Source organism: Bombus pyrosoma, linkage group LG10 (assembly GCF_014825855.1).
Source record: "Bombus pyrosoma isolate SC7728 linkage group LG10, ASM1482585v1, whole genome shotgun sequence".
Lineage (NCBI taxonomy): Eukaryota > Metazoa > Arthropoda > Insecta > Hymenoptera > Apidae > Bombus > Bombus pyrosoma.
Window position 1 is genome coordinate 12965989 of NC_057779.1, and position 22329 is coordinate 12988317.

Below are 22329 nucleotides of genomic sequence, written 5' to 3' on the forward strand. Positions count from 1 at the left end.
TAGAATTAAAATTAAAAGTTATTAAGAAGTTATTACGATATTAAATTTGCTTAACGATCTTAAAGTTTCGAATTATTTTAGAACTTCAGAAAATAAAGGAACACGGAACTTCAAAGGTATTTATTCATGATATCTATTGCGTTGGTATATACGTGTATGACGATAGTCGTTCCCATAAGCCAATTCCACTCCAATTTAGTTTAAGCATTGGACAGAGTTCAACTATCACCCTTTATGAATAATGGGCCAACTGTTAGTTGAATTTCATTTAATATTTTTGAGATAAGTTTACGTAATCGTATCCGCGAATTCGTTTAATAATGAATGAATATAAGCAATTAAATAATTATTATGTAGCAAAGTTGCTACTACAGTTTTATTTCCTTTTGTTTCCATGATTTCTTATTTCCTTCGGTATATATACATTATTATAATGTTATACACCTATAATATACATCATTATTACATTGCAGATTTTTATGCATTTATGGGATTCGAAATTTGAAAGCGAGAAATTATACAGAATGCACATAATATTAGAAAACGCTTATATAAAATACCCAAAGTATAGTGCTTTCTATGATACCGGATAGGCAAAACAATTTTTTAGCAAAATTCTATTTTTTCAATTATATATTTTCTAAAATATGAATCTGCATAAAAATCTGCAGTCTAATTATTATCTTGTGACTAGATATTTACGATTTGAAACAAAAAAAATAAGAAATATTTATTCTATTAGAATTTCGCGAATATGATTATATCGGTACAGTATGTATAGGTGGTGGACGATCAGCGATAACGGAGTTGTCGATGTTGTTTCTTAAATATCGATCCGGAAATATTTCTGAACATACGATATTAATGTATGGAAGAATGCGATGCGAAGTAAAGTTACTAAATAGTATTTAATGGATTTTGTGTAAGATTTCAGCCTTGTACATATATACGTTATCGGTAATGATGATGCTCGTTTCTTGGGATAAAAGCAAAACGACACGTATATATAGTATACATCTAACGTTGACTCGGATAAAATCAGCCTTTGTAAACAGATTATAGCTCATAATCGTCCGTGGAGGGTCGTCTTACGAATGGCCTGGCAACATAATTCTTCCATTACGAAAGTTCCAGAGGCACCGAGTGCCAATTGATTGAAACAATCTATGTATTTCAACTACACGTGATGTAATTGAACAGTTCACAGACCCGCTAACAATCATAATTTAAACCGCAAAACGTGTTAATAGCTTATTTTATAGATTTGTGCAATTTATGTATAGTATATATATATACATGTGTACATACATGACATATATACATTACATATACTTCAATTATATTACTGTGTGAAAATACAGTAATTTTACCATAGTTTACTGTAAATTATAAGTAAAATCATTTTATATAAACGGTGCATTTGTAGTTAATAATCGTATCAAGTAATTTATAAAAAAGCACTTACATGTAGAGCATTTGTAACAATGCAAAATTTTCTTATGACAAAGAAAGTATTTTTTAATAAATATTTGTAATGGACGGTAAAGTTATAGTTTATTTAATAATTTACAAAAAATTGTAGCTTTACATATCTAGAATGTATGAAAGGATGTATATAATAAGTGAAATTTTTAATTAATATGTATGATATCTATAATTCAATAAATATTAATTCTCGTGTTTTTTTATAATATATTGTGCAATGTGCTTTATACACATGTAAGTATATAACCAATATGCATATAAATTTTGATATATAGAAATACAATTAATATAAATAAACATAAAATATTAAGTTTTATTATGTTCAATAAGTCAATGTATAAATATAATACTTCATTAAATTTTTTCAGCAAATATACATATTAATTGAATAATATACATAATAGCAAATAAAAATATAAAAGTATAATTGACGAAATTGTATAGACATAATATTTTTCTAAGATATATATATATATATATATATATACATATGTAAATTTTTGTTTCATACATTAAATATATTCATTGTTATCAATTTTATATAGAGGAATAACTTATGATCTTATGTAGTTTTAATTTAAATATTTATTCCACCTGGGATATTCGATTAATTATTGAAACGTATACATAAATTTATATAATATTACATATTATTTGCACTTGTCAGAGAGTCCAAGGTATTCGAAATGTTCTATGATCATCCGAATGTCATAGATTTTATAGCCTCTTTTCATTTAAAGGAACGATTCATGAATTTATAAAACGGAAGAATAATTGACGTATTAACGATAAAAAATAATCACGTTAGTCGAAATAACGGACGTTTTCATAACGCAGGAGCAATACAAACTCAGTTGAACGTAGAACCTAAAACAAGAACTTGATAGAAAAAAGAAAAACGTAGAACTTGGAGAAAACATATATACACGCACACGAGCGATTCGAATGTCGAGATATTTATCCAGGAGATAAGGTTAAAACACAGAATGTGGTTGTAAGGTGGTATAAGGAAGACGAGAGAATAAGAAGTTGCAAACTAAGCGTATGTTTAGTTTATGCGAGATTAGTTAGCTTGATAAAAACCGAGCGGTAATCAAATATAATAGGTGCCAGTTATACAGGGTGGAAGGGGGCTGCCACGACATTTCTTTTAAAGCGCATGCTTGCGTGAACTCTCGACATTTACGTTTTAGCTACGAACACGACGTTTTGGATATTCACCTTCGAGTATCATTTACGTTCGCTTTGCCTACGAATTTGTTCCTTTATTTTCTTTATCGCGGTATATAAATATACATATACATATATCACTTGTTGCATGGTGATTTATAAAAAGCGATTATACATCGATATATATCTTTTGATATTAAATCTAGAGTATAATCCTTCAATCAATCTATAATCCTTGAACCAATATTCCTGTGGAAGTACATTTTTTGTGAATTTGCCGCAAAACTAATTCAAGACTATTATCATCAGTGTAAAAGATTTAAATAACAACTAAAATGGCTTTGAAAATTCGCGTTGAATCGCCGAAGGTGCAATACACAGAAGACTATATCGAAGCACAGTACGAGTATCAAACAACGAATGTTACGGAAGACAACAGTGGAAATTATACGGTAAGCATATCCAGAATATTATAATATAATATACCTCTTACTTTTTTCTTATAACTTTCTTTCTATTTAAAAAAATATTCCTTTTTGTTACGATAGTTACCAAATTATTAAAACAGAACATTATGAGAAAAAAATTATAGAATAAGAAAAAAATGATTTTCTATATTTTTATATTCAGTAATAAATCCGATCAATAATGTTTAGCAGGTTGTTACTAAATTAAAGAAATTATAATCGAATTTAATTTTAAACAAAAAAATTACTTTTTGGAAAGTATATGGGAGATATAAAAATAATTTCAAAACTGTTGAAATGATGTGTATTAACTTATTCATACTTGTTCTTTTCCTTTCTCAAAAAAAAAAAAAAAAAAAAAAAAAAATATTTTATACAGAGCAATTTTTCATTATGAAAATTCATTTCTCAAAGGACTTTATGATGAATTATTATATTCTAAAAATGTTTATTTCATAATAGTTTTATACATTAAATGATAAGATGTAGTAAGATGTAGCATGGTAGTAAGAAAGGCTTCGAAAATACCCGCCCTTAGTGATATTTACTCATTCCTTATTGTAATTATTATGCATATGCAATGAAACATCAACTATAGAATTTCACTATGCTTTTAATATATGAAAATAACAACACACATAAATAAAAAAAGATCTTATATCTTAATTGTTTTTGAACGTCTCTTTTAAACTATAAATTTCTTAAAAACTATATAAATAAATTGCTGTAATATAATTAGAAAAGATGATAACGATTATTAAATAAAGTGTAAATAAGCTTATTTGTAAATTTTTTTATCAAGAAAACGGCTCTGATATTTAATTTGATCAATACATTTAAGGTTGAAAGGTTTTTTTAGAAAAATTGTATAAATATTCAATTTACAAATTTTGTATTAAAAAATTCTTTTTTAGGGGGAAGGAACAAATATAATAATTAAAAAAAATGAACAGCTGCTCAAACCCTATGATTTTAATTTTGGAAATGAATTTTTCAATTTTTGAAAAAAATAAAGGTTCCTGTATTGTACACCACTCGTGTACTAGTATAAAAAACCTTGGATACAAATATTAACAATTACTACGTGTAATATTATTTATTTTAAATGTCTGAAAGTAATATATTACAGAATATAAACATGCGTTTATTGTAATAGGTAACACCTGTAACAACAAACCTATTAATTAGAACACAACTGAAAGTTCCAAAACTTGGATTAATGTTGGTAGGATGGGGTGGAAATAATGGTACCACTATTACCGCAGCATTATTAGCAAATAAACTTAGGTTGACATGGGAAACAAAGAATGGCATTCAAAAAGCAAATTGGTAATTATGATAATTTAATAATAATATAAAGAATTTTTAAATTCTTCTTCTTAAGTAAGATAATGTACTTATATAACGCTTCTATTTAAATTTTAGGTATGGTTCCTTAACTCAAGCATCTACCATCAGATTAGGCAAAGGAAACAAAGAAGAGGTATATGTTCCCATGTCTTGGATGCTTCCAATGGTAAATCCAGATGATATTGAAATTGATGGTTGGGATATTTCAAATATGAACTTAGCTGATGCTATGCAACGTGCAGAAGTTTTGGACATTAATTTACAAAAGCAATTAATACCACACATGATGCATATGAAACCAAGAAAAAGCATATATTATCCTGACTTTATTGCATCCAATCAGGTAAGTAATTCTTTCAATTAAATTTTTCTTTTTCCTTAAATATTTATCTATTATTTACTTGGATATTAAGAAGAAATCTATATTATATTTTTTAACTTTTAGGAAAAAAGAGCAAATAACATTATTTATGGTACAAAATTTGAACAATTGGAACAACTTAGAAAAGACATTGCAGAATTTAAAACTACAAAGAATTTGGATCAAGTGATTATATTATGGACTGCTAACACAGAACGATTTTCAGAGATAATTCCAGGTGTAAATGATACAGCAGAAAATTTATTAAATGCTATTAACGAAGGTCATTCAGAAATTAGTCCAAGTACAGTGTTTGCTGTTGCAGCTGCTTTGGAAGGAGTGAGTAAAATATATTTAGTAATATATTATTTTTAAATTGAAATTATTAATATTCTTTTTATTATTAATAGTAAAATTTGTTAATATTGTGTATATGATACTGCTTCAGTGTACATATATAAATGGATCACCTCAAAATACTTTCGTACCAGGAGCAATGGAATTAGCAGAGCAACATAAAACATTCATTAGTGGCGATGATTTTAAATCTGGACAAACAAAATTAAAGTCTGTACTTGTAGATTTTCTAGTCTCAGCTGGTATTAAGCCAGTATCAATTGTTAGTTATAACCATCTTGGAAATAATGATGGTTATAATTTATCTGCTCCTCAACAATTTCGCTCGAAAGAGGTATTTTATTGAAAAAGAAAAGATATAATTTTGTATAATATATATTTATAATATTATTATTCTAATATAATTCTGTTTTTAGATTTCAAAAAGCAATGTTGTAGATGATATGGTACAATCAAATAAAATTCTTTACCAACCTGGAGAAAAGCCAGATCATTGTGTTGTTATTAAATATGTTCCATATGTCGGTATGTATTAAAAAATATATATATTTATTCTATTAGATATTATATATTATTTAGTACCCATTTACTATTCAGAATACAGAATTGTTATTTAATTCTTTATTAGGTGATAGTAAACGGGCGATGGATGAATATACATCAGAAATATTACTTGGAGGACACAATACAATTGTAATACACAATACATGTGAAGATTCTTTATTGGCTAGCCCAATTATTTTGGATCTGGTTCTTTTAGCAGAAATTTGTTCGCGTATTACATTCAAAGTAGCTAATACCAAAGATGAGTTCATTGGATTTCACAGTGTACTTTCCATACTTTCGTATCTTTGCAAAGCACCATTAGTTCCTCAAGGAACACCAATTGTAAATGCATTGTTCAGACAACGATCAGCAATCGAAAATATCTTAAGAGCCTGTCTTGCGTTACCTCCCGAAAATAATATTTTACTTGAACACAAAGTTAATTTCAAAAATCAAGTATGAATTTAAAGGAAAGATATTACATGTTTTAAAGTAAGGGTATTATTTGCAAAAGGGAAGCAAACAGTATTATCAAAGAATAATTTAAGAAAACAGTAAAAAATTCAATGTTACAAAACCTATACTGCTAACAAAATGAAATCTGTCAGTATCTGAACAATATTTTTATATATCTACACAAATCTTTATTACAAGATTTGTATTATTAGATGCAAAGTGTAATCATTATTGTTGATTAATGACAAATGCTATAAAAGTTTTATAAAAACCATAGATTCTAAACCTATAAATCATGGTATTTGATACATGAGAATGTTTGCATTCATGACATTCTACAATATACAATTGTTATATATATTTTTTAAACACAACAAATTAAAAATATCATTTTGAGTAATAAAAAAGTTATTTTTAAATGAAGATGGGGTTTAATTTCATATACAAAACTTAGTGTAGTTTTGTCTAAAAATTCCTGTCAGTAATTTACTGTTTATGTCTTTGTTTTTTGTAGCTTAATGTTCAATTTCATTGTCAGAAATATTGTGATTTTTTTTATATTATAAAGCGTTTAGTAGAAAAAATAACAATGTTGATATGACTCTTCACTGTAAAAATGCCCTTATTGTTCTCAGATATACATATATTATGTTTATAAATGAAGCATCAGTGTTAATAATACATTTACCAACCTGTTTATTTGTTATACTGCATTTAAGAATAAATAGTCATGAAAAAATACACAATTTATTTATTTAAATTTTAACTTGCCTTTTAACATTACAACTACCAAATAAATACTTTTTATGTGATAAAAATAATATTTTATTTTTTCAGCTACCAAACCATATAAAGAGACTCAGTTTACAATCCTTATTCTTATTTATATAGGATTATTAGAAGATTATATATATATGTGATCTTTTTTGTTATATTATTTTCCTTTATTTTTAATCTGTAAATTTTTGTGGATAATCATTTCAATTTTATCAACAATTCTTCCTACGAATAAATAGGTTTTTTGTTGTTTATGTAAATTTAATATGTACAACTTTTTAAAAAAATTATTGCATTTTGTATTTTATATTTTATACTCGAATTTTTCTTTATTCTTTGCTAACTCTGCTTGTTAATTATATACAGCAACGTGCAAAAATATCAAAACAAAATAGGTTTTTGCTTTATATTTCAAAAACGATATTTTAAAGGATTTTAAGTATCATTATACAACTATACAACAATGTTTATGTGTTATACCATTTTTTTTTACTTATATCTTTGTACCTAATATTGTTTAATATTTTTTTAGATATTGCTTTTAGAATATGTATAAAGCTACTAAAAATTAATTCTGGCCAGAAATTGTTGTATACTATTGTATGTACAAGAATTGATTAATTTGAATTGTGGAATTTTCTTCAACACAATACATATATTTACGTAGGTTAAGGTTAAGTTTAAAATCACGAAATAAAAAACCGAAATTTTCTGGGGTTTTTGTTACATAGAAATTAGATTTAGGTTTAGTTCTAAAATAAAATTAAATATATTTATAATTGGCTGTAAAATATTTTTTGTGACATTTTGCTTACTTAAATAACATATTTTAACATTTTTAACATATTACTTAAAAAAGATCAGAAATACTGACCAAATTGCTCGCTATTATCCAGAAGTTTTGGGTTTGAGTTTTAATTTTCTCTCAGTACATTTTTACAGAGAAAGAATTATACGAATGAACATAGAATGAACTGACTTTCGATATAAAATAAAGAATATATTTAGCAATCAATCATGAAGAAATAATAAATATTCGCGATTTTTCTACATGAATGTAATTCGACTGCTTGATTTAAAACTCATCTGATAGAAATAATTTTTCAAAGCTTCTTTTCTTCTCAATCTGTCCCACCATTCGTTTTCTTTGCATTGAAATAATTTTTATGTCATTTCTTACCTTTCTACGTACAATTTTTCTTAAGATTCTTACATGTAGTTTTTACAGTAAAATATTAAAATAAAAAAAATGTTTGAAACTTTAAATAAGTAAATTAAAATATAGAAAATTTATATGCAAAATAAGGGATAATTTAAATAAATGAAAAATAAATTCAATCTAGAGAATTATAAAGTTATTTTTAAATCGTTTAAATTAATAATTATCTTGGACATGATAATACATCAAAAATTATTACATGCGATATTTTCCATGACTTAAGATATTTAGGTATAAAGACGTTTCAATAAAATATTTAATAACTTACAATGAATTATAAGTAGACTGCAGATTTTTCTGCATTTATAAAAAATTTAAAAATACAAAATTGTGCAAAATGCACATAATATAAAAAATATATAAAATTCAAAATACAATGCTTTCTATAATATTTGATATGTAAAATAATTTTTTATTGAGGTTCTGCTTTTTTAATTACATCCCTAAAAATATACGTTTGCATAAAAATGCACAGCCTAATTATTTCAAAAATATTTTACTTTTAAAAAAAGGAAAAACGTGAAATTTTTTATGTAGTCAATTGAATTGTTCGCGGTTTCATACTAAGCAAGTGCGCAGTACACTACCTGCACATAAAAAAGTATTTTAACTAAATTGAATTAAAATGGCAAAAATTTTACTTACCTGTTCTATATTTTATCTTAATATACTTGATATTATATGCTAATTATTAAATTGAATTTTTCTCATTTAATATTTTGTATAGGAAGGATAGAATAATAGAATCGCGGCCATTACAAATATAAGCAACGTCACAGCTTCGGTAAAGGAATTCAGAAGACGACAGTTGAACGTGGCATAAATTTCCCTTTCAAAGTGCGCGTAGATTAATCGATTCTTTTCATGAAACTTGCATCTCTCGGGTCGTAATCTATGACGGATCTTCATAATATGTTACAGAGTAATGTATACGAAAATATTCTATGGCTATTGAAAGCTAGTCATGAATTTCGGAACTGTAGAATGTCTGTTGCGTAGGCTGAAAATAACATAACGCCACAGGCGCCATTAAGTTGCGCCATCTGGATATCATTACGAAGAAATTATATTAATCAAAGTTTGGAAAGACTTTTGAATTACATTATTACTCTTCCCGATAACGAGTATTATAAGGTAAAATTAACGAATTTAAAAATTGGTTTAATACACACCGATTACGTTTACATTATGTTTAAATGTAGGAGTATATACTCCTTATGATTATATTCACTTAACCTCAATTTTGAATGAAAAATGAATACCTGTGATTATGAAAATGTAATTTTATATTTGTCTTATGGTGATAATAAAAAAAAACAATCTTTTTTGAAAGAGGGAATCGAAGGTACTTTCAATTTCGCAAGAGAAAACATAAACTTCAAGAGTTTGAAAATATCAATAACTACAGCGTTCTATAAGTAACGACAATATATATTAGTTAGTTAAACTAATTTTTACTAACTTTTTATAAATCAACAAACTTATAATAATGGGATGTGCTATGTGTAATTATTTTGTACAAAATTAAGAAGAAATAATAGTATCATAAACACAACATGCACAAGTAGTGTTACAGAAAGGATAATTTTCATTTTTACATAAAGGGTAAATCAGATATGTTTATTTATGTTATTTTGTATGAACTGTTACAAATGTATATATTTGATTTGATTAACTTATTGCTTCTTTTTTTAGATTATACAAACTTTGCAAATATACATCTAAAATACAATGGGAAAACTTTAAATGAATAGGTCAAAGATGCAGCACACTGAAGTTAAAAACAAGGATCATAATTATAGTGAAGTAAAATTACATAATATTCAGCATACTGCTAGTAATATCCTAAATGTATGTGACAGTGATGTTAAAACAACATGTAAATCAAACAAAACTGGATTAGTATCGAATAAAGAAATATTCGGTCAGATTAAAGATATTAATGAATTAAAAAAAATTACACCACGTGTAAAATTGTTGACTCATGATGCAAATAGTTTAAATGAATTAACTAAAATTTCTTTGCACAATAAAGTATCTGCGCAAAAGAAACTATCAATATCAGAACAAACAAAACAGGAATTAAAAAAGTATTGTAGGACTTGTGCCGGTTTGAAACTTCCATTAGTTGATATTTTTAGTGAAAAAGGAAATCAAATGAGATTAAGTCAGCAAATTAAGCATTTAGAAGAAATAAATCCATATGATAGTTTATCAACTCAAATGTGTATGGATTGTATCTGTGACTTAAAAATGAGTTATAAGTTTTTTATGCAAATTAAAAAAGCAGAAGTTAAATTAAGATCTATTCACATTACTCTCACAGATACAGTGACAAAAAATGCAGAATTAAATAAAATGCAGCCTGTAGGAAGTTTCGAGAAACAGATGGAAAATGCTGTTGAGTGTAATACAAAAAATCCATCTACAAGTAAAGAATATACTTCTGTACCAAAAATATCTGCAATTTTTTCATTAAAAGATAATGAAGATATTGTAAAAGATAAGAAACTTTGTACAGATTACAAAGAATCAGAAAGTAAGGTTGAACCTGGAATTTTTGAAGACACCACTGTCTTACAAAATAGTGATGATAATGAATCAATAGAGGAATTTGATCCAGATGATCCTCCTTTTCAACCTGATAGTTCTGATGTTGCAGAGTCTGATGATGAAGTAGAAATACCAAGTGCAAAAAGACGACATATTCAACAGAAAGAAAATACAAAACAATGTTCACAATCAACTATTGTTTCTGATAATAATCCAATTTCAGATAATAAAAGTACTGAAATTAACCAAACAACGTATAATTATGAATGTATGAGAACATACATTAAAGTGGGGGACACAGAATGTAATAATCAGTCTACTGAACCACGCAGCGTCAATAATTCTGAAAGTACAAAAGAATGTTCAAAACAACCAAACATATTAAAACGCAGGTTATTATTACAGTCTAAAAAAGAATCTACAGAAGAAATTGATGAAAATATTTACCAGACAAATATTTCTGATAAAAGTTATAAAGATTTAAAAGTACCAAAACTCGATGTAAACAATTCTTTGAACCTTAACAGGAATCAAGAAGATGGCATCATGTATGTTACTGTGAAAGGATCTAAACCGAATGAAATATTGTTAGTAAAAGTTAAGAAAATGGATAAACCATTAGAGAAGAAAGAAGATAAATCTACAGGGAAAAAGAATTTTGACATTAAACCAATGGATAAGATTTTAAAACGATATGAAACATTAGTTACAAAAGAAAAAGATTTATTTCCAGAACGAACAAAAAAGTTAGAAATAAGAGAGCAGATTATAGAAGAACAAATAGAAGAGTACAAGAAAAAGCGAGAAAAAGTATTAGGCGGACATGCCAATATTGTTGCACCTCCAAAATTTGAGGAATCTCGTTACTTTAAGCGTAATGAAAGTCAAGATAATCAAAGATCTTTTACACATATAGAAAATGATTCTGCTGTAAACATACAGTTTAATAAAGATGATAGTGAATTTAATGCAACTATTACAATTGAAGATGATGCTATAGAAATTGCAGAATCAGCCAAAGAAAAGTCTACAAATGAAAAAGCATATGTAAATACTGAAGAATATTTATCACATTTAGCAAAGCTTAAATTGAAATGGGAAGAAGCAAAAAAGAAGAAAGAATATCTTCAAAAAGAACTTGATGAATCTTATACAGAAGGAAATATTGAAAAGTTAGCAAGAATTTTAGGGGAAAAAAAAAAAAATTTGCAAGACTTTCAAGATTATTTAAAACAACGTAAAATTGTAATTACAAGATTAAAAGATGAGGATATTATTTCTCTTTATGAAGACAGAAATAATGCAGTCCTTAAAAACAACTTACCTGACTTAATAGATGAAAGTCAACCAGCAGATTATATTCCAGAAGAACATTATTTAGAATGTGATTATTGTCCAGAAACATTTGCTTCTAAAGAAGTTCTTGAAGAACATTTGAGATTACATGACTATAAAATTATGCATTTTTGTGAAGATTGCATGGAAGAATTTCCAACAAATAAAGCAAAACGAAATCATAATGTGATTTGTATAAAAAAATTACTATGTAAATATTGTGACATGATGTTAGATTCAAAAGGAAAAAAGCGTCAGCATGAACAAAAACATTGTGATAGTATGTATGGACAATTATGTGATGTGTGTGGTGAAAAGTTTAAACATCAAGGAACATTGGATCAACATGTCAAAACACAACACATGAATTGGGAGAAAATATATCAATGTACAAAGTGTCCTAAAAAGTTTGCATTCAAACAAAAACTTAGCTTTCATTTGAAATCTGTACACACAACTTTAAGAGCCTATTTGTGTGAGGACTGCGGAGCTGATTTTAAAAATCCTGCAAGTCTTAGACATCATAGAATACGTAAACATCAACCTGTAAGTAATAAGAGAGAATGCCCAGTTTGCCATAAATTAGTACCATTTTATAGCCTTTCCAAACACATGCATACTCATAAAGCATATACTATTCAGTGTCCACACTGTGACAAAATGTTTAAAAATAGTTCAACTTTAAAACAACATGTAAGAATTCATGAAGATCAACGTCAATATCGATGTGATACTTGTGGTGTGGGATTTAATAGAAGAGATGGTTTAAGGTTACACATGAGAGTACATGAGAAAACCGATAGTAGAGGATTAAAAGAATGTTCATGTCAAGTATGTGGTGAAAAGTTTCCAAATCATTCAACACTTGTTATACATAGGAACCGAGTTCATAAGGATGGTAGACAATATACTTGCCATATATGTAATAGGTCAATGATTTCAACAAGATCATTAGAGTGGCATATGTCTCATATACACAATGAAACACTTCCTGGTGTAAAGGAAGGGATAGATGGGGCACCAGAAAAAAGAAGGGCATCATGTTATCGTTGTAGTAAGACATTCAAAACAGAAATGATTTTGAGAACGCATATTAAAAACACACATATGGAGAAAGATCCTATGAAATGTTTAGATTGTGAATTAACATTTATTTCCGAAGTGAGGTTAAGACATCATATGATGGTCACACATAACAGATTAGAAGGAACTATACCGTGCCCACATTGTCCAAAGAGATTTGTAAATCAAATCAGATTAAAAACTCATTTAGTATCTCATTCTGAAGATAGGCCACACACTTGTGAAATCTGTGGGTTTAAATTGAAAACTAAGATACAGTTGGTTAAACATCAACAAAATAGGCACAGCGATGAAAGACCTCTACAGTGTAGATATTGTCCTTGGAGATGTAAACAAGTTAGTGCACTTGTATGTCATGAAAGAACTCATACAAATGAACGACCATATTCTTGCAGTGTATGTAGGCAACGTTTTAAATATTTAGGTGATAAAAATAAACATGAAAGACGACATGAAAGCTTAGGAGGATCTGGATTTAAAAGAATAATACTTAGTCGAAATAGTAAACCTAAACTATTAGAAGATTCTTCTTGTTCTGAACACGAAAGTTTAAATAATATAAAGTGTCAAGTTTCTGAAAGTGAATATCAAGAACAGACAGATCAACAATTTGAAGAAGAACAAATTGTTAAGTTTGAAGAAGAACAAATAGTTAAATTTGAAGAAGAACAAATTAAATTTGAAGAACAAGAAATAACAGAAGAATATGAACAAGTATATGAACAGGTAAACATAATTTTATAGTTCTATATTATTTTTTATTACATTAGATTCTTATTTTTTATATACATGTTATTTCTCAGGAATATGAAGAGACATCCAGAGAAGCTTCTGATGCAGCAGAAGTTATAATGAATATGGAAGACACAACAGTTTACACAGAAGAAGTAACTGCAGATAACATTGAACCTACAGAAATTATGGCAGATGAAATAATGACAAATGAAATATTACAATCAGGTGCTGTAGTTCACTTGCAACAAGCAGATGATTCAGGGAAAATACAAGTGATTCCAGTGATGTTATCTTTACCTGATTTATCCGATGCAAATACAGAGGTCAATTTAGCTACTGCATCCATTATGTATAATAATTGAATTCAATTTCGCATTTTATATTTGCGATATGCTTTGTATAAAGAAATAATTTTTAAAGTTTTATTGTGGTAATTATACATTTAAAAAAGAACTGTTTATTTGGTATAAATAAGTAGGGGCTAAATCACATTCCTATAGACCCAATTTCAGCATGTTCTAAAATGTGTATTTCCTTTTAGTATACATATATAGGTTTCACTACACTAAGGTATTATGTACCTAAAGGTTAAAATAGCTATTTGGTCATAGCTATTTGTTATTGAAATAATAGTTTTGTAAAATTAATTTACTGTGTGAAAATACTTATTAAAATCAATTTAAAACTGTAAAAATGATAATATAACAAATTTTATCTCTTCTTAGTGCTTTACAATACAAAATTTTTGTTTAACTATAAATAATAAATAAAAATATCTGTAGTATGATATATAAAGTATTTTGTACAAATCTAAAAGATAAATAAGTATTTTACTTAATAATACAAACTTTCAAGATTAATAAAATTGATGTTGCTCATAACCACATGTCTATATATAAATTGTTCGTAATACAAATTCATTTATTTCTTGTTTTCTGCTTATTAATACTTTATTTTCTATTTATTTTATTAAATAATCGTATTTTTAAAGCACACAATCATCAACAGTTTTTAATGACATAATCCGTCTTTAATTTTCTTTATTTTCATGGACTATTTTCACTCCTCTTTAAACTAGGATCGTTACTCGTTACTCGAAACTGAAGAATATGGTTTATCAACCACTGTATGAAGTGTTTTAATAGTGTTATTAATTTTTTTTGCAAGATATTTTTTCCTTCATTATGATTTAAGTAAAATTCTATCCTTAATTCTTTTAAATTTTTATTCATCCTAAAAAAGTATAAGAATAATTGATATAATAAAATGGATTGTCTTTCTCTTAATTATTACATATACATAATTATTTATATTATATTATGAACTTATTTGTCGGTTATTGTTCTTATTGGTTTAATCTTCTTCATTTATATGGACTAATTGGAGCAGTATCAGTTCCATCACTATTTAAACCAGAATTATTAAAATTATTTAGCCTTAACTTCTTGGATGATCTGACATTCATCAGGTTTGTTATAAGGATTATCTATTTCCGTAATCTATTCACTAATTTATTTAACTGTTCCTTGGAAATGGATAACATGCATGACCAAAATTTTTGGTATCTTCATAATTCTTTGATAAAATATAAGATTTTAATTAATTTTAAGATTTTAATTAGTTAATGCAATATGCAATTTAGATCTGAACTGCCCTTCTTCTGCTTTCAAGACTAATTTGACTTATTACAGTTAATTTAATTCGCGTTTTAGAACAGTTGATCCATCGGAAATTCTAACAGATTAATATTCGCTCAGACGTAATGGAAGCTCCATTTTTTTTAGCCTCAACCTGCATTTGCTCTTGTAAAAGTAATTTTTGGATAAATTCCTTTAATGGAGGTAAAAGTTTCTTTTACTGTGCTAAGCTCTTTCTCAAGTTCATCCGCTTCCGCAATTAAATTTTCTTCTTCTCACAATTCTTTTCCCGATTTTAGAATTTATCATTTATTTTCTGTGTTTCAGATTAATATCTTTTGTAACTAATTTATTTCGCGACATAATTTCCTGTTCCAAATTCGTTTTTATCTGAAATAGATCTTTCTAGCTGAATTATCAATACATACTTCTTATTGCTTAATTATTTACTTGTCTTGTTTCAGCTACATCTTTAAAATACATTTCAATTCTCATTAGGAAGTTGTGCAACAGCTTCTTGACGAAGATTTTTCCAATATATGATATATATTTCTAACATAACTTTGTATGTTTAAAACAGATATTATATTATAGAATTATGTATTGTACAATGAATGCTTAAGTGTTAATTCAAATATATTTTAAATATAAGTAATGTTTACTTATGTTGTAAGTATATTGTAGATTTTTATGCATTTATACAAAATTTGGTAGTACAAAATTGTACAAAATGCTCATACTGTGAAAAAATGTGTAAGGTATTCAAAATATAGTGTTTTCTATAACATTTGGTAGATAAAACAATTTTTCACCAAGATTCTACTCCTTTATGTTCTCAAAAATACGAATTTGCATAAAAATCCATATTCTGGTTAAAAGTAATGTTTGCCTTGTTTTATAATAATACTTTCTTATATTACGGTAAATTAGACATTTTTAGTAATAAAATTTTGTTTTTTTATTATTGTAAAATTACAAGTGAAATTTATTATATCTATATACGATTTTTATATATTTTTATATACATTTCATTAAAGAAATCATCATTACGACTATTTGTAATATATCGCATAATTATTTTAATTTTTACGGTAAGCGTAGTCTTACTTATCGTACAATTACAATAAGTTATGTACTCGAACATCTCATCTTGTACAATTTTAACTTTTGTTTATTTTCCTATATCATCAAATTTCTATTTGTAAATTGAACTAATATTTTATGGTGGCAATAAAAGAATTTGAGTGTCAGATACTTTTGTACATAAAACATTTGCAAGTGTTTGTATATTTTTATCATATATAAATAGCTGTTAAATTTACATTTAAATTATACAAATTTCTTTTTGGACATGATATAATATACACTTCTTGAAGTAGATACAATAAAAGATCATATTTGTGTCATATATATTTTTATAAAATTTTTGTGAAAAATGTAATTGAATTTTATATTTACATAAAATAAAATTAAGGGATATACATATATATATACATACATTTTAAGAATAAATGCAAAAAGATATTAACTTATTTAAAACAGATAAATGCAGAAATCGCTGTGCTGTACAATTAAAATGTATAAATATATAAATGTATAATAATATTAATACTACATCAGGTATTAATATTCTTTACTCATTTTTTTTAAATATTTGAAACACTAATTTTACTCTATAAACACTTCATTTTAAAGTGTTAATAATTTCTAGCGATTTTTGCACTAAATATTTACTTTTCTAGGTTTTGGTAATATTGTGCAAGAACAAACCATGCTTTAGGTGACATAAAACCATCAGGTGGATTTTCACCTGCTTTTGCTAAACCTATAACAAATATTTTAAATATTAAACTCGTGTTTTTTTAATAAATCAAATTTTTCACGTTTTAGTATTATATAAAATTATATATATTATGATATTTTATAAGTTATAGAAATATGTAATACACAGATAAGAGCATATTATACATACAACGCATTTTCGTCCCTGATATAAATTCAAAATCTTCTTTTCGTTTCTCATCAAAGAAGGACATTTTTTTATATTTTTTATCATATGCTGCAACTTTAAACGGTATGATTTCTAGCGATTGTAAGCCTCGAGCTAGTAAGAGAACTCGGGCTCCATGAGTAGGATCATAAAGATTCCCATCAGGTGTTGCATTTTTGTTAGGATGTAATATGCCAGCGGGATCTCTTCCAACGATATAAAAGTTAGCACCAGCGTTCATTCTTGCCTTTGCATGCCATTGTACCTAATAATGTATAAAATGAACATGAAATGAAATAACACTAGAAGGATTCTAATATGTCATTAGAATATAGTATCTATTTCTTAAAAAAAAAAAGCTATTATAGACACTATTTATATTATATTATGCCTGTCATATTTTATTTTCATTATAATTATGTAACAAATGAAGATATGTCCATAATCAAAATTTACCTCAACTGGCCCAGCATACATCATAGGGCTTGGAAAAATTGCTAATAATGTTGAATGAGGATCTAAAACCCCTTCACTAAGTACAGCTTCATGTTGCAGAATCCTTGTCTGTAGTGGTACATCATCATCCTTCGTCCAACCACCTAGAGGATGTAACAATAAAATAGGATTTTTAAATCCTCTTTCTTCTAATAAACGTTTTTTAGTGTCCTAGAAATACAAATATAACATACTTATACATAAAATATTTTACATAAATTCTGTCGTAAATAATAAATAAATAAATGAACTTACTTGCATTAATAATGCATGACCCATATGTACAGGATTTCGAAGCTGGAATGCAAAGACAGCGTCAGCCTTCATCTTTTTGCATTTTGTTCTAATTTCATTTGGTGTAAGTCTGTATTGATCCAAACCATCATGCCACTTAATTCTCTCAATAACTTCTATATCACCACCTACTAACCAATCTCCAGATTCATGAATCATTTTTACATATGGGTGACCTAAATTGTTAGTACCAAATTGCCAACCACATCTTTCTTCTTTTCTGTGATAATAAAATTCAGGCCTACGTAATATTGCTAGAACTTTGTTTTTGTATCTCAATGTAAAAGACGAAAGTCCATTCAAACGTTCTTTATCTTTTGTATGTATTGCAAGGACTATTGGAACAGATTGATTAATTTCTCTGTCACCTTCACGGAGGCATTTTAGATGTTGAGTCTAAAAATATTTTATGCTTCTAATAAAAACAAGAATTGAGTTTTTAACAGCATTATTGTATTTCACATTAATATATATGTATGTTGTATATACCTGGAGATATTGGTGTTCTCTCATGAAACCGGTAAGAGGTGCAGCCCAACCTTCTGCTAAAACCTGGAGCCATTGCACATCAATTTCATTAATTTCTAAGTTCTGAAGCGTAGCAGCTTCTGTTTTGGCAGAAGATATTCGTGATTCTGGAATGAATAACTCCCGTATTGGTGTTGCGGGTTTTTGAAGTACAGGTATAATATGCTGTTTCTCCAGAAGATCAATAACAGTTGCGGCTGATTCCTCTGGAGTACAGTTTTCAGTGACTACCACTAAATCAGGATTTAATGGTCTTTCATACATTTGATCTATTCCAGTAAAGCCTTTGATTGCTCCTTGACGTGCCTTTTTATATAATCCTTTGGTATCCCTTGCTTCACATACAGTAAGAGGTGTATCAACAAAAACTTCAAAAAATGGAAGATCAGACATTTTATGAATTTGTCTTGCCATTTGTCTATCCTCTTCAAATGGTGATACAAAACTACATAAACAAATTTGTCCACTATCAGCAAATAATTTAGCTACTTCTGCAACCCTCCTTATGTTTTCTTTTCTATCTTCCTTGGTAAAGCCAAGGTTGTGGTTTAAACCACTCCTTACGTTATCTCCATCAAGTCCATAAGCAGCAATTCCGTGATCAATTAAAATTGCCTCAACTTGGAAAGCTATTGAAGTTTTCCCAGCACCAGAAAGGCCTGTTAACCAAACTGTACAGCCTCGAAAACCTCTTATACTTCCCATTGCTTGTCCACGTTTTGCTCTTGATACATGATGTGCTTGCTCCAATACATTGCTACAACTCTAATAAAAAGTTTCTTTATATAAGATTGATAAAGTTTATTAAAAAGTATTAAGATGAAATGTATTTCATCAGGTTTATACATACCGTCATCAGACGTTTATTTGGGATTTCGTTTGACATAACTGTTCTAACGCGATCGCGATGAAACTGGTCAACAATTAACACTGAAACTTTAATATAACCACAAAATGAGATACGATATATGAATATGTATGAAGATATAAGAAAGTTTGAGAATGTTTGAAGATTGAAGGTATTGAAATGAATGTTTTGAAGGTACCAAAGTGAGTGTTTGAAAAGCAACGATATGAGTAACATTGACAGTAGCGTTTGACGACTGACGACTAAGGACAACTTGTCCAAAAGATTATCATAAGACATCTTGTATGAGATATATTAGCGTAAAACACGCGGATTGGTTGTTCAAATATTTTCAGAATTTGCAAGGGGGTTGGTCAATTTTACATAATTAGATATTTCAGTTTTAGGGGGTGGAAGTGACCACCCCAACCGTCGAACCATCAAACTAACCATACTTTCGCTCTCAGACTTAGAATGTATGGTACGTAACATATCCTATTGAGAAATTTATAATATCCTACACAAGAAATTTCACAAGTCTTAGCCAGTGACCATAGCAAGGAATAAACCCTTATAAATCATTCTGACTCGGACAATACATATTGGGTATAGAAAGTGAAAAGGGAAAATCCCATTTCCATGGCTATTGCAGGCAAATGTTAATCTTTAAACCGATGGAAGAAGTGTTCTGTGGCTTTATAAAACTATTGTTGTTAGGAATCAAAATGTAAAATATAGCAGTAAAAGTAAAGATGAAATTCTGATACGTTGGATGGAATGCAGTATGCGATAAAATCGCGAATGAATATTAGCTGGTACAATACCTTTATTATGTCTTTACTAGCTTTAATTTTGTATACAGAGCCTTCTTGTCATTATTATCATTCGCAGCTAGAAATATTTGAATGAAATTTGGATTATTTCGATGGGTGCACATATTGATATTATTAATTTTTTTGTTGATGAAGGAAGGATAGACACAAAACGGTATTCTTATGTTTACATCATCTTTGTCTTCCATACATTAAATTTGACAAATTAAAGTTAAAATATCTCCTAATTTAATGGTTTTTTAGTATAAATAGGATATTCTTGCGTAAGGAATGATGAATTGCGTCGATTACTGGATTAAAAAATACATGACTCCATTTAAAAAAATCAAAGTTGACCATCCTAAGCCCTTGACGTGTCCATCCATAAAAAAACTAATAGCCTCAGAACATGCACCCTTCGAGACCATCGAATCATTTCCCGCTGCGAATAATAATAATGACAAAAATCAAGATGGTAATTTCAGGTGAGACTCCCTGTATTTATGTATGCACTTATATACTATACGTGGCAAATCGATCAAGTGAAAGATATAATTTTAATAAGTATTTAATAAAAAATAATTATCTTTTAATTGTCAAAGTATTAAATTTTAATTGTATTATAATAATTACACGTTTTCAAACAGCCGTCATTAATAGGAAATATTTATAACTAATAATGAAGAATATATACCGTGACAGCAATGCACAGAACGAACCACGCTGTAACGTGGCCGTAAGCTAAGCTGTAACCTGCAAGGCTGTAATCTGTAACGGTACTACATGCGCTACTATGCTATATACATATCTATAAAACCAGTTTCAGATACTAGCGTTTCAACAGATGGTGCATCAATTAATAATTTTAATATATACTATACTAATCATATGTAACACAGAATAATTCACGTTATTTTAGACAATGTATTGGAATTATTGGAAGTTTCATGAAACTTTATAAAATGTGAAATTATGTGACAATGTTTCATAATTAAACTGTAGATATTTATGAACACGGCTAAAGAAATAGGCTTTAAATATTCGTTTTAATTATAAAAAATTATAATTAAATAATTATATAATTATATATTTTTGTATATTGTGCGTATTCTGTGTACCTTTAAATTTTCCGTAAGTGTACAAGAATCTGCAAAAACTCTGATTATTACCTATATTTTTACTAGTTCTGTCTAGAAAAATATTAAACAGGCAGAAACATATTATCAATAGCACTTTATTATGTACCCAACGTTTTGTTCAAAAATAAATGCTTAAAACCTCATAAAAATTAAATGTGAAATACAGTTAAATAACATACAAGTAAAAATCTATTGAAACAGGATTTTAAAGATAACATTAAATGTAGATTATAAAATATATTATAGTGATTGTAAGTTTTTTATTTCAACGTTATATCTTATTTTATTAGATATTTTATCTATTATGTGTTCTATATACATGTGTAATGTGTTTGTATGATTAGGAGAACGATATACTTTTGCATTAATATTTTATACATTTCTTGGATTACATTTCATAGTTACAGAATATATAGGTTGTTCAATTGGTGCAAAAATGTCATCTATATAATCCCACAGTGTATATTTTGATTTGCTATCATGAAAATTTGTATAGATTAAAAACAAAGAAGTTACAACATAAAAGAATACCTGAAGAATACGATTTAACAGCCATTGTATGAAGTATCTCGATAATATTATTAATTTCTCTTGCAAAATATTCATTTCTTCCTTCATTATATTCTAAATAAGATCATATCCTTAATCCTTTCAAGCATTTATTGAAATCCTACGAAAGTTCAAAAAAAATTG

General features: G+C 27.4%; 3 protein-coding genes across 14 annotated transcripts; 2 read left to right on the plus strand and 1 right to left on the minus strand.

Annotated features, from left to right (window-relative positions):
• The first annotated feature begins 2680 nt into the window (after positions 1 to 2680).
• Positions 2681 to 6615, plus strand: LOC122571491 (inositol-3-phosphate synthase 1-B). Of its 2 annotated transcripts, XM_043735306.1 has the most exons (8): positions 2970 to 3107; positions 4037 to 4208; positions 4279 to 4451; positions 4548 to 4815; positions 4918 to 5172; positions 5282 to 5524; positions 5607 to 5715; positions 5819 to 6615. In XM_043735306.1, the coding sequence occupies exons 3-8, from the start codon at positions 4342 to 4344 to the stop codon at positions 6196 to 6198; spliced, it is 1365 nt and encodes a 454-aa protein (XP_043591241.1). In that variant the 5' UTR covers positions 2970 to 3107; positions 4037 to 4208; positions 4279 to 4341; the 3' UTR covers positions 6199 to 6615. The 2 variants fall into 2 exon arrangements, with proteins under 2 accessions (XP_043591240.1, XP_043591241.1); XM_043735305.1 differs by lacking the exon at positions 4037 to 4208 and having other exon boundaries at positions 2681 to 3107.
• Positions 6616 to 8978: 2363 nt separating this feature from the next.
• On the plus strand, positions 8979 to 14614 carry LOC122571490. 3 transcript variants are annotated; one of them, XM_043735302.1, is made up of 4 exons: positions 8979 to 9110; positions 9188 to 9793; positions 9884 to 13885; positions 13963 to 14614. In XM_043735302.1, the coding sequence occupies exons 3-4, from the start codon at positions 9935 to 9937 to the stop codon at positions 14254 to 14256; spliced, it is 4245 nt and encodes a 1414-aa protein (XP_043591237.1). In that variant the 5' UTR covers positions 8979 to 9110; positions 9188 to 9793; positions 9884 to 9934; the 3' UTR covers positions 14257 to 14614. The 3 variants fall into 3 exon arrangements, with proteins under 3 accessions (XP_043591237.1, XP_043591239.1, XP_043591238.1); XM_043735303.1 differs by having other exon boundaries at positions 8999 to 9322; positions 9522 to 9793; XM_043735304.1 differs by having other exon boundaries at positions 8998 to 9322.
• A 1850-nt stretch (positions 14615 to 16464) lies between these two features.
• On the minus strand, positions 16465 to 22314 carry LOC122571754 (bifunctional 3'-phosphoadenosine 5'-phosphosulfate synthase). Of its 9 annotated transcripts, none has more exons than XM_043735860.1 (8): positions 21192 to 22314; positions 20510 to 20576; positions 19689 to 19774; positions 18800 to 19603; positions 18272 to 18706; positions 17978 to 18187; positions 17504 to 17786; positions 16465 to 17356 (listed from the first exon to the last, which is right to left on the minus strand). In XM_043735860.1, exons 3-8 carry the CDS (start codon positions 19722 to 19724, stop codon positions 17262 to 17264), a joined length of 1863 nt encoding a protein of 620 aa, XP_043591795.1. In that variant the 5' UTR covers positions 19725 to 19774; positions 20510 to 20576; positions 21192 to 22314; the 3' UTR covers positions 16465 to 17261. The 9 variants fall into 9 exon arrangements, with proteins under 9 accessions (XP_043591795.1, XP_043591792.1, XP_043591796.1 ...); XM_043735857.1 differs by having other exon boundaries at positions 20510 to 20939; XM_043735861.1 differs by having other exon boundaries at positions 21131 to 22314.
• Positions 22315 to 22329: the final 15 nt, after the last annotated feature.

Coding starts and splice junctions, on each gene's coding strand:
- LOC122571491 (XM_043735305.1), top strand. CDS start 2,991: ATGGCTTTGAAAATTCGCGTTGAATCGCCGAAGGTGCAATACACAGAA. Junction 3,108..4,278: donor ACAACAGTGGAAATTATACG/GTAAGCATATCC, acceptor TTATTGTAATAG/GTAACACCTGTAACAACAAA. Junction 5,716..5,818: donor TAAATATGTTCCATATGTCG/GTATGTATTAAA, acceptor ATTCTTTATTAG/GTGATAGTAAACGGGCGATG.
- LOC122571490 (XM_043735302.1), top strand. CDS start 9,935: ATGAATAGGTCAAAGATGCAGCACACTGAAGTTAAAAACAAGGATCAT. Junction 13,886..13,962: donor ATGAACAAGTATATGAACAG/GTAAACATAATT, acceptor GTTATTTCTCAG/GAATATGAAGAGACATCCAG.
- LOC122571754 (XM_043735855.1), bottom strand. CDS start 19,985: ATGTCTTATGATAATCTTTTGGACAAGTTGTCCTTAGTCGTCAGTCGT. Junction 18,707..18,799: donor GAGAACACCAATATCTCCAG/GTATATACAACA, acceptor AAATATTTTTAG/ACTCAACATCTAAAATGCCT. Junction 18,188..18,271: donor GTCATGCATTATTAATGCAA/GTAAGTTCATTT, acceptor TTGTATTTCTAG/GACACTAAAAAACGTTTATT.